At 36.8% G+C, this 13002-nt stretch overlaps 1 protein-coding gene across 7 annotated transcripts in view; it reads left to right on the forward strand.

Moving 5' to 3' along the window:
* LOC134540806 (neurobeachin) overlaps positions 1-13002 on the forward strand; it is a 987386-nt gene that overhangs the window by 579368 nt on the left and 395016 nt on the right. For 4 of the 7 annotated variants that reach the window (XM_063383739.1, XM_063383741.1, XM_063383743.1 and 1 more), the window contains exons 14-18: positions 5450-5672; positions 7021-7163; positions 7783-7973; positions 10496-10604; positions 12027-12108. In XM_063383739.1, the coding sequence (XP_063239809.1) occupies positions 5450-5672; positions 7021-7163; positions 7783-7973; positions 10496-10604; positions 12027-12108 (748 nt within the window). Of the gene's footprint in view, positions 1-5419; positions 5673-7020; positions 7164-7782; positions 7974-10495; positions 10605-12026; positions 12109-13002 lie in introns of all 7 variants that reach the window. The other 3 variants (XM_063383738.1, XM_063383742.1, XM_063383740.1) reach the window with 1 other exon arrangement.

The following is a 13002-nucleotide window of genomic DNA, read 5'->3' on the forward strand; positions in this document are numbered from 1 at the left end:
GACAATTTGTAATATCTTAATTTTAATTATATACTTCTTTATTGAGTAATTTCTGGAATGTCTTACCAAATTAGATTTAAAAGCATTAGTTATGAATACAATTCTTCTTCAAATTTAAATTTTCTTTGGTGCCATTATATCTTAATTTTAAACAGGTAATTATGAATTTATAGTTCCTTGAATTAAAATTTTTTTGTAGCAATGACCCTTTTAATGTAAAATGTTTGAACATATTATTGCCATAACTACATGTTCATACATCAGAAGCGGGAGAATATTCCATGATTCCTCACACTCTATTCTTTTTTTTCCCCTTGTATAAACTGTTTCTTTTTGTAGAATCTGTTTCTCCCTGGCATTAATTATAAGTTTTGTGTTAAGCTATGTTTATAGCATGTCTTTGTAGTCAGTGAGGAACAAAGCTATAGCTGCCATTTGTAAATTTCACAGGATGTCTCTGAACTGTTGGGCAACTTTCCAGTAATACCGTAGCTTACGCTAGATAAACACTTCTATAAGAAGTATTAATTTTCCTCGTATATCTGTTAACATTTCCACATTTATTTAATGTATGCTCTTTTCATATTTATTAAACAGGAAGATGCAAAAAAAATATTTCTATGTACAGCACTTTTTTATTTTTTTAATTTTAGAATTAAGTTAGATGAGAAAAATTCTAAACATATTTTAAAATTTCTATGTCCACTTAAAATTTTCCTCAAAAAAATATGCATGTATATTTAACAACTGTATCAAAAATAAAGTTACAATCCTCAGAATTAAGGATAATCTTGAAAACCTTTAAAGGATTATGCATTACGTATTTGCCAAACTTTAAATGGTACAAAATATGTTTTTACCTCACGCATTATATTACAATTATTGTAATATAATGCGTGAGGTAAAAACATATTACGATCAGCAACAAGATTTTATACTGTTTATTGTAACATAACTGAAACATTGTGGGAAAAATGAGCCAATCCGTGTATATAAAATAGGATGTTTGTATTTATGTATGTATGTATGTATGTATGTGTGTATGTATGTATGTATGTATGTATGTATGTATGTATGTATGTATGTATGTATGACGCTGGTAAACTCAGACACCGTTTGACCGATCGCCATGATGAAAGTTGGCACATCGTAGTGTTCCCCCCCCCTTCACGGAAAAGTCTGCGATAGCACATGTTTATCTTCTAAGGATGACCCACAGTATCTAGGAATAGATTTGAGCATCGATTACTTTTCATGTAAAGAGCTGTAAATCTGATTTTGTTGTCTCTTTGAGTAAAAAGCTGTCAACATTTTTACGAAGGAATTATTTATTTGTGGGCAGTATGGGTTAGTATGTACGTGAGTATTTTTTGAAACCACGGACGCCTATGAGTACTTGATACTTACAAGTACTTATTCATTTAATCTAAGTGACGCCACGTTAGTAAATAGTAGATCGCGCCTGTGTAAAGCCAGGGTGGGTTGCTCGCTAGCTATGATTAACTACACTGACATGTACAGCAAGGCGAAGGATGAACATGTATCGCATTCTTTCAGAAATGCACTCACAAAGGTTGTCAAACACGTTATTTCATCACCCCCTTTTTTTGTTAAACGTAACCAATCGGAGTGATTGTGCCTTTTAAAGATCACCTGGCAATTTGTTTAATCCCTGGAGCTCATTTGTGATTGAAGATTGAAATTATCTCTTTAGGTTGATTTTTTTTTTCATTAGCACTGCTAAAAAATTCAAAATAACTATCACCAACAATAGATGGACTGAGAGGTTTTGAATGCAGCTATAATTTTGATCCTGGTTATTTTCCATTTCAAGACATATTTGCAATAATTAGAGAAATGTGTACTTTGGATTGTATAGACTTAAGTTGAATTTTTCAACCATTCCGAACAAACGGGGCAAGCAGTGACAATCAAAAACGTAAAAGTAATAATAATAAATAGCATCAACTGTGACATTAATTTATATTATCTAGACATGATTGTGTACAGTAATAAATTATTAAAATAATTTTTTTCCGGTTCATAATTATTATAGGGGAGAAATATCATGATTGTCACTGTTTATGATACCAAAGCATCTTCTTGCTGAAACCTTTCCTTTGCACAGCTGACCGTGAAATTTATAATCTCACCATAGTAAATATTCACTGACGTGAATATGCTTGAATGGAATTAGGCTTGTAAAGTGATTTTGTAGTAAAGCTTGGCATAATAAGATAGCATGAATGAAATTATTGAATGCTGTTAAATTTTAGCAAAGCTAATGAATCGTGGAAAATTGATCTTTAATATATGGCAGTCGGAAAACTAAAACAATGCTCTCTTATATACAAAAAAGTATTTTCATTTATGTCAAACACACACACACACACCACACACACACATTCACAGACACTTATTTTAGTTATAGTTGTTTTTGAGAAGAACAAAAAAATTTCTTTAGATACACACAAGAAGTGCTTGTATTAGAGGTTTATGAAAATAGCAACTTTTCTGTTAGTTGGTTTAAGATGATAAACTTGTTGGACACATACAATTCAAAGAAATTTTAAAATTAGTTTACAAAGAGCCAGAATTTGCACAAACCTTTTTTCTCAACGAGGCTTATTTTAACATTTTATTACATTGATCACAAATAAATCTGAATGCTTGGTTAGCAATAAATGTAGTTTTCGTTGCGTGGATGCATATTTACTTGAATATTCCTTTAATTATCCATCGTAAATCAGACTTCAGATAGTGCGAGGGTGTTGTGAGTTATGGCAAAAACAAAACTAAAAATGTTTTAATGCAGTGCGCATTCTAAATGAGAAATTGACATTCTTTTCAACCCTTGTTCTGTATAATATAGAAAATGGTAAAGGTAAAAAATATGCTAGTAAATCATAAAAATGTACGTAATTTTGCATAGTTTCTTACCTCATTCTTAGTTTGCTTAGATACATGATTATTACTATATAAAAACTACCGTGGCCTGTTTTCACAGCTTTTGGGGTCGAATATCGAAAATTGGTAAAAGCATCCTACGTAATAAATTTTTTGAGTTATTTATGCATAGAGCCTTCATACATATTTAGTTGCTATTGAGATATGCAATTTTTATGATTAAAATAAAGTTACACACTTTTCACACAGTTAAAAGTCAAAATCCAGAATATTAAAAAAAATATATATATACAATTAGTAACTCTGTGTACTTGTACATTCATAATTTCTTACCCTCAGATCTATTAAATTCGGAAATACAGATACTAAAACTATTACATTGGTACTTTACTGGTTATCAGTGATTGGTATGGACAAGATTACACAGTAAATTGTGATAAAACCGAAATAACACCGAAAAGCATGTCAATAAATACACCACAAAGAAACGAAGTTATACTAAAATCATGAAACATACAAGTATTTTCAATTAAAAACTTAACTCTGATGACAAACAATGTGATCTTTCAAAAAAAAAATGAATTCAATTAAGGTATAATCTTTTTAGTGTACAGTTTGGTAAAAAAAAATTTAAAAAAAAAATGGTTAAGTTAACTTCTTTTTGATCTTGCAAGTTTTTATTTGTTCCGATTAGTTAAAAGTTAAAATAGTTAGACATTCAATTTTTTTTTTATATTGTTTTGGACAGTGGCGTAGCCAGGATTTGTGTATGGGGGGGTGTTAAGAAGCACGCCCCCCCCCCCCCCCCCCGAATTAAAGCGCGGGGTCCGGGGGTCCTCCCCAGGGAAAATTTGGATTTTAAGGTTTTTAAATAAATTGTGCTATTTTAGCAGTTTTCGGTACTTAAATTTAAATATTGTAATGGTAAAAATTTTTATTCATTTTAATATGAAATTTTTTTGAGTGATGAATAAGAAATTAATTAAAGATTTGGTGCTAAGGGTGGGGGGGGTTTGAACCTCTAAACCCCCCCCCCCCCCCTTTTCGCCCCTGCTGATGACAAACAATGTTATCTTTCATAAAAATGAATTCAATCAAGGTATAATCTTTTTAACATACAGTTTGTAAAATAAATTAAAAAAAATGGTGAAGTTAACTTCTTTTCGATCTTGCAAGTTTTCATTTGTTCCCGATTAGTTAAAATATTTGGACATTCAATTTTTTTTAAATATTTTTTTTCGAGTAATTAGTGTCATGGGACGTTGAAAGAGTCGTATTTGTCCAGTAATGTGTTATATTTTGTAACCAAACATTCCCACCATTTATAGTATTTTTTTTTAGTAGCTACCTGAAACATTAACAATACAATTTCACAGTAGGTACTTTAAATGTCCAGTCTTTTGAAAACACAGAAATCTCTTGTTTTTTTCAAAGCGAAACAAACAATGTAATCTTTAAAAAAAATTAATTCAATTAAGGTATAATTTTTAGCATACAGTTTGTAAAATTAAAAAAAAAAATGGTGAAGTTAACTTCTTTTTGATCTTGCAAGTTTTCATTTGTTCCCGATTAGTTTATATAGTTAAACATTCAATTTTTTTTTGTATATTGTTTTGGAGTAATTAGTGTCGTGGGACGTTGAAAGGTTATATTTGTCCAGTAATGTGTTATCTTTTGTAACCAAACATTCCCACCATTTATAGTATTTTTTTTAGTAGCTACCTGAAAAACATTAACAATACAATTTCACAGTAGGTACTTTAAATGTCCAGTCTTTTGAAAACACAGAAATCTCTTGTTTTTTTTTTCAAAGCGAAACAAAAATTGTAATCTTTCAAAAAAATTAATTCAATTAAGGTATAATCTATTTAGCGTACAGTTTTGTAAAATTAAAAAAAAAAAAAATGGTGAAGTTAACTTCTTTTCGATCTTGCAAGTTTTCATTTGTTCCCAATTAGTTTATATAGTTAAACATTCAATTTTTTTTTTGTATATTGTTTTGGAGTGATTAGTGTCGTGGGACGTTGAAGAGCCGTATTTGTCCAGTAATGTGTTATCTTTTGAAAACACAGAAAGCGAAATTGGTCAAAACTTAAATGTAATCTTTCAAAAAAATGAATTCAACTAAGGTAATCTTTTTAGCGTACAGTTTGTAAAATTAAAAAAAAAAATGGTGAAGTTAACTTCTTTTCGATCTTGCAAGTTTTTATTTTTTTTCCGATTAGTTAAAATAGTAGGACATTCAATTTTTTTTGTATATTGTTTTGGAGTAATTAGTGCCGTGGAACATTGAAGAGTCAGAGTGTGTTATCTTTTGAAAACACAGAAATCTCTTGTTTTTTTTAAAGCGAAGTTGGTCCGGGAATAAGAGCAGGAACTGGCGAGATATCGGGCGAGCGACCTCGAGGCTGTGCAGCGCGGGGGAAAGGTTCCCGGCAAGGGGAGAGGTACGCCCCCGGGAGTCCGCGGGTGGTCCGGGCCGCGGGCAGGCGTCGCCAAGTTTAAGATGCAGTTGTTCTGCTTCTCGTTCCTGACCTGGCAGCTGCTGGACCACGTGCTGTTCAACCCGGCGCTGTGGATCTACACGCCGGCGCCCGTGCAGGCGCGCCTCTACTCCTACCTGGCCACCGAGTTCCTGTCCGACACGCAGATCTACTCGAACGTGCGGCGCGTCTCCACCGTGCTGCAGACGGTGCACACGCTCAAGTACTACTACTGGGTGGCCAACCCTCGCGCGCGCAGCGGCATCACGCCCAAGGGCCTCGGTGAGTGGCTCGGGTCGACCCAGTCGTGAACCTCTCAGCCCCTCGGTAGGAGTGATTACGTGAATGGAACGGGAATGTGTTTGCCATCTGTGGTGGATGGTAGTGGCATAGCCAGAATTTGTGTATGGGGGGTGTTATGAAGCATGCCCCCCCCCACCCCCACCACCGTATTAAAGCGGGGGGTCGGGGGCTCCTCCCCCAGAAAAATTAGGATTTTTAAGGTGTAAAATAGTGTCATTTTAGCAGTTTTCGGGGTACTTAAATATTTAAATATCGTAATGGTAAAAAATTTCATTAATTTTAATATGAAATTTGCTTGAGTTATGAATAAGAAAGTAATTAAAGATTTGGTACTAAAGGCGGGGGGGGGGGGGGGGGGTTGAACCACTAAACCCCCCCCCCCCCCCCCTTCCCCCTGGCTACGCCCCGGGTGGATGGCATGAACCAAATATCACAAAGCCGCTATATTACTGACAGTTTGAATAGATTTTTTATCAAGATGGGAAGTATTTTAAAGAAATTCCTTGTCAAAAAAAACACGTCCGAAGCTGGGTTTTAGTATTTTTTATTTTTTTTTTTTTTTGAGTGTTTTCCAATTTTTACGGGAGCAAGTTTCAGTATGTAATTTAAAACTTCTTTCTGCTAACAAAAAATTATTCAATATTCGGCGACGAATTCCAGCTGCTGCGGCTGCGGAAACTACACGTGAAGTGTTGTGTCGAGAAATGTAATTGGGGGGAAAAAAATTGTATTTTTATTATGCTCTGCATTATTTTATACAATTCTACATTTGTTTTTTTTTTTCGTATTATTAGTGTATGTGCGACACGAGATATCATGAATTTGCTCGTTAAAAAGGTTTAAGTTTTTACACATCTCTGGCGACTACTGAAAGACTCGCTAAGCGTTAAGTCGTTTTGTTTGTTTGATATACCTGCTGACAGAGCAGAGCGATGAGAGTAAAATTCCAAGGCCAAAATTTTTAATGCAACGTTTTCGTGAAACATTGTTGACGCAAAAAGGACAGAGAACAGGCGCTCGGCCATAGAGATATAAAGAGAGCACGATAACATTACTGGGCTCACTTTAAAGACCGAGCGAACACGGAGGTTGCAGGTAGCGCGAGAGACGGTGGACGGGGGGGGGGGGGGGGAGGGGGGGGGGCTTTGCATCGGTAGCGGATAGAGGGGGTGGGGGTGGGGGGCTAAGGGGCTCAAGCCCCCTCCGAAAGCATCTGGGTCCACCACCATTGTTTCTAGTGTTTGCCTTGATGAAGCCTAGCCTCAGCTGGGTCAGGCCCCTCCCGAACGGAAATCCCCTGGATCCGCCACTGCTCTCGGTGTTGCAGACGGGCCGCGGCCGCCGCAGAAGGACATCCTGGCGATCCGGGCGTACATCCTGCTGTTCCTCAAGCAGCTGGTCATGATCGGCAACGGCGTGAAGGACGACGAGCTCCAGAGCATCCTCAACTACCTCACCACCATGCACGAGGTGAGCGGGTCCCGTGTCGCGTGCGCCCGTTACAAGTCTTACTTGTCTTGATGAAAAATATAAAAATTCAATTATCCATTAAATAATTAAGCACTGGAGTGGTATTATAAATAGGCCTAAGTCTGGTAAAGTATAAAGACAATGAAAGTAATAAAAATTTTTTTTAAATATAAACTCTATATTCAATATTAATATAAACATGTGTATAAAATTATTATTATTATTTTTTTTTTTTTAATTGTCAGGACTAATTGATTAAATAATTTCAAAAATTGAAGTAGACTTGCGTGAATGATTCTTTGTTCCACTGGGTGAGAGAGCTTTCATTACTGATTTTTTTCAAAATTTATATATTAAAAAAACAGGACTTCACGTAATTATTGATAGGTGAAATGAATGTTTCTTTGTTCCACAGTGCAAAAACTTCTTAGACCGGTACATTTTCAGGATGAAATGATTGAAAGGACCTCGTGGAATGCCGAGACATGAGAGCGGATGTGGACTTCGTGTGATTATTGACGAATGACGTTGCTTGAGTGAACGTTCTTATGTTCCGTGACCGGTAGATATTTACAGGATGTCGGGAGATGATTAAAGCGGGCGTGGATCTGCCCCGCAGGACGAGAACCTCCACGACGTGCTGCAGATGCTCATCTCGCTGATCTCGGAGCACCCCGCCTCGATGGTGCCGGCCTTCGACGTGAAGCAGGGCGTGCGCTCCATCTTCAAGCTGCTGGTGGCCGAGAGCCAGCTCATCCGGCTGCAGGCCCTCAAGCTGCTCGGGTTCTTCCTCAGCCGCAGCACGCACAAGTCAGTCCCCGGGCACGCACGCCCCTTCCCCCCTCCCGTCGCTTCCCAGAGACACAGCCACCTGGCGAGTCCTGATATAGCACCAGTAGCACCTGAAACAAACGTCAGAGCATCCGCCCACCACACCTCCTTGTCGCCAGAGACACTGCCATCTGGCGAGTTCTGATAAAGCACATGTATCACCTCAAATAACTTCAGTGCACCGTAACAACACTGAAGTAAAAAAAATGTGTGCATGCAGTCCACGCCCGACGGAAGTGAAACCTTTTCCTTGTTGGTTATAGACAGAGATAAATTATTAGTATTTTCTTTTTATTGAACAGCAAGAGATAATTAATTTCAAAAGTAAGTATTCGGGTATGATATCAAATGAAACACATGAAACGTTACGAGAATTCCTGTAGCATAATCTGCTGCGTCGTTTCTACCTCTTCCCTGCCGGCCGTTTGCAACTAGCGTACAGCATGCTACGTTACGTACCTGTTCTCCACCCACACACACCCCTCTTGCTGTCTTTCCTTTCGACCGCTAGCGTATGCGTCGGAGTGGCGTTGCCGCTCACGTACTCTCCCGACTTGTACCTGACTATTCCCCTTGTGCGTGCTACTGTCCGTGCCTGTAAATTTACACTGTTGCTTTCTTGGAGATACGTTTATTAACAAAACCTTTTTTTTTTTTTTGCTTTATCATTCCCTACCACCATCCTTTCAGTTTATTCCCTGCTGTTTGTGAGTTTAAATAAGGATAATTTAGCGGATTATAGAATCCAAAACTTCATGTTTGATTTTTATGTCCCTGGCGACTTCGTGTCTAAAACGTGATTTCGTTCAAAGAAATTTACTTAATTTTAATTACACTGTAAAAATATTTTGTACCTTTTACAATGAAATTTCTTGGAAACCCAGCTTGTCAACATTATCAGTTGTAAATCTAGAAAGCAAAGCTTTGTAAAATCCCATATGTTACAAAACTCTGTATATATATCACAACTGAACGAAATTTTCAGATTTTAATCCAGTCTTCCTGTAACAATTTTTGCCTTTCATGTCGACACAATATAGGTTAAATAAATTGGAATTTTAAGGCCATTATGGAACAAAAACTATTTTGAACTTGACTTTTATTTAGCTAACAAATGAAAAAAATTTATCTACCTGTGCAAAAATGAATAGCTAGATGACCATAAAGCAGCAAAATGTAACTAAAATCATGAAACTAATCAATATTTTCAACAGAATAACTCATCATAAATTGAAGTCACGAAGAAGTCATTTACTAACTTGTATTTTTTTTTGTTTCTCTACTCCTCACTTCAGTTTATCGTTACATATTAAATACATAAATTATTTGTGCTGTCCACGTAAATCATATAGAAATCCGACATAAAACTCAGCACATTCCTGTGTATAGGAGATATATTTTGTATTACATTACATTTTGCGTATTACAGTAGAACCCTGTTATAATGTTCCTGCATATAATGTTCTCCTGCTTATAATGTCATATTTTTAAAGTCCCAATATTTCCTCCATAAGGACAATGTATTTATTTCCTGCATATAACATTCATAAATAGTGTAATTTCCTGCTTATAATGTTTGCTTTCTAACATTCAATAAATGGGGAAAAATTGTTTTAAAACCAAATTACTCCAACACTTACGATAAAAATTTTCCTTTATGTATGTTTATGTTTACAATCACTGCCATACAATACATGAAGTTTGTTAAAATACAATTTTATGCAATATACTGAAGGTACACAATGTTCATAGTTACGTGTCAGTTGGCACCCTTAGTCAACTCTTCTCTTCCTTGCCATTCCAGTGGGTATTCAGATGCACGTACATAGTCCTACGATATTTAAGTTGCCTACCATTGAGCGAGGGCATAACTAAAAGTGTTTTCTATTGCTTACAAATAATTTTTTTTTTTCATTCATACGTAGGAATCCCAAAATTAAACATTTTCAGGTGGCAAAGGAGTAGATGTTCTCACTCTTAATGTTGTCATCATGAATCGTGAAACAATTTTACAAAAAATGTGGCAGTGTATCTTTAAAGACAAACAAAATTTAACCAGGGAACAAGACAAAGTTGAAAAATTGTTGGCTTGTTTCAGAAAATTCATGTATCAAGTATACTATCTTTGGTTTTAACATTAAAGTTGTTGTTAACATAGCTTGGTGAGTCTATTGGTACAAAGCTCGAACATTGTTAAGTGCTAAATTGAGATTTCCTGCTTATAATGTTTTTTTCTTGTGCTCCCTTGAAAAACATTATAACAGGGTTCTACTGTATATGTGAAAATTTACCCTGTGATATAAATCGTTGTTAGAAAAGTTTATCATAAAAGTCCGGAGGAAGTCCTGAAATAGGTTCACCAGGTGCTTGTAGACTTCCTGAGTATAGCTATTAGTATGTAATTTAAATGAGTAATTGTTTCCCTTTAAGTTAATATTTTACCACTAAGATTTAAATTTTTTTTACGATAGCAGAGAAAATTTCTTTAATGCGTGTTTCAGAAGAAAATATGACGTAATGAGCCCTCACAACTTGTACACGTTACTGGCGGAAAGACTTCTGCTTAACGAAGAGACGCTTACGCTGCCGACGTACAACGTACTCTATGAGGTAAGTGTGACGTCACGGCACACTTTAGTGTCCTCTAAGTTGTCTCTTTTGTTGTTGTTTTTGAAGTGAAACTTATTTGGGTGCGATGAGAGTAAAATTTTGAGGCCAAATTTTTATGCAATGTTTTCGTGAAACATTGTTGATGCAAAAAGGACAGAGAATATGCACTTGGCCATAGAGATATAAAGAGAGCATGATAACGTTACTGGTCTCATTTTCGTTCTCATCTTTGTGCAATGATTCGTCTCGCACCAAAAAAAAAAATAGAACTGAGAGAGATAGATGAATGAGAGAATAAGACAGAGAGTGCTCACATGCGCTTGTTTCAGAAAATATATGTAGGTATCTCGTACAGAATTTTATATTTGCTACCAGCACACTCGAGTTCCTTTATGTTCAACCAGCGGCGTAGAGAGCGCTGTTCAGACAGTTCCTGCATTTCCCGCTTAGATAGCGCTACCTGTCGTGAATTTCATATTTGATTCAGTGATTTGGCATGTTCCAAATGGCAGAATTGTTTGGAGGAACAGTAACTTTCACAGTTTTTCTTTTATGTGAGTATTTTATACAGTGAGTAGTAATTATTGTTAATTGATCATTATTTTTTATCTACAATTATTTATATACTGAGCAGTTTTTTTGAAATGAGTAGTAATTTTGTTAATTCATGTATATTTAGAAAATTGTCTACTTTCTCTCTTTCTCTCTCTCTCTCGGCTGTTTTTCCCCTTGTGATATACTTACGGGTCGAGGTTTGAATTGCACACAAAAAAAATTTTCTAGAGTGAATCTTAGTCTTCCAATGTTTTAAACTTTGCAACAAATCCGAAGCTTCGCATCAGACGAGAAGCTTTGCATCACAACTGAAGCTTCAAATAAAATGAATGGCAATTTCCTGGCGAAGTCAAATCGAGTATTGGAAAAAGCTTTGATGGATTCACTTGTTCGGCGTAGTATTAATGCCCAGTACGCATCCGGTATGCGTAAATCATTTTGAAAACTGGAAAAAAATATTATTATCCTTCATTCTCAGTGTTCAAATTAAACAGAAGTGGGGTACAAGGACGATAATTTGTTGGAAAAAGAAGGAAAGGGGGGGTTTTGCTAGACCGGGGGGTATGGAGTATTTTTTTGTATTTTGGAAGATGAATGGCGACTTGTAAGTATGTATGTAAATAAGTCTAAATGAAAATATATTTCAGTGTTAAACTATTCTTTCTGACTTTTAAATTTGTTTCTTGAAAAAAAAAATAAACCTGACTACACTGTATTTTTTCTCCTTTCCTTGAGAGATGGGGGGGGGGGGGGGGATAGGAGGCCCCCTATTGCCCACAGACATGGCACCTTTGCTGGGGTATGTCCAAAAATATATCAAATGATGTGTTTGTGTTGAAGGTTGGGACGGCGTTGTCGTGTTCTCAGATAATGACGGAGCACATCAGCCAGCAGATCCTGTACACGAGGCATCCCGAACCAGAGTCCCACTTCAGGCTGGAGAACCCCAGTGAGTACCGAGGAGGGGCTGTACTTCCAGTGCCAGCCTGACCCGTCGGCGCACTGGCCTGTCGGTATGGTCCTCGGATGATGACGACGTGTTGGATCACGTGAAGCGATGCGCTGGAGGCCCCAGTCAGAATCCAGACCGAATAGAGTCCTTGCTTCTGTAGTAACAACAGGGGCGGATCCAAGGCAGAGCTATCACCCAGGGCAGGGCAAGCCGAGTAGTCACCCAGGGCAGGGCAGGCCGAGTAGTCACATCAGACAGCACAAAGAAATTCTTTTGTTAGTCTGTGCCGTTGTCGTCGTGTTTTTTCATGATACGTACCTGTTTAGTGTCATCATTGGGTCCATCTGTTTGGACATCAGCTGATTTAGACTTGTTCTCTGCGGGTTTATGTTTTTATTTTTGTATTTTGCATTTTTGAAATTTTTTTCCGCGACAAACGGTGCAAAACTGCAATGATGTGGTCCAAAACTAGGGCTGGGCTGATGCCGATTCCGATTCTTAAGTATCGGCCGATATTCAGAGTATCGGCATCGGCAGCATCTGTAAAATATTTGCCGATACTTCGCGCCTATACCTCAGTCCAAGTTCTTAAACTGTGTTATTTTGTTTTTGTTAGAAAAAAATCACTAAGGAATAGTATTTCACGCAACTGGTTTTTTTGTAAGTCAAAACTAATTTTTAAAATTTTCTATATCCCGGAGCCCTTAACTCCATATGGGATCCACTGAACAAAAACTGAATAAATAAATAAAAAAAATATTCATTGCCAACTGTGGAGCAAAGACAGCCTCACGTTACGTTTACCAGTGCTCGCGATAAAGTAAATTGCACTCGCGATCACGTTTACAGCACTCGCGATCATAGAAACAGTTGCTGAAGAACGTCTTGAGT

The sequence above is a fragment of the Bacillus rossius genome, chromosome 17 (genome assembly GCF_032445375.1).
Source record: "Bacillus rossius redtenbacheri isolate Brsri chromosome 17, Brsri_v3, whole genome shotgun sequence".
Taxonomy (NCBI): Eukaryota; Metazoa; Arthropoda; class Insecta; order Phasmatodea; family Bacillidae; genus Bacillus; species Bacillus rossius.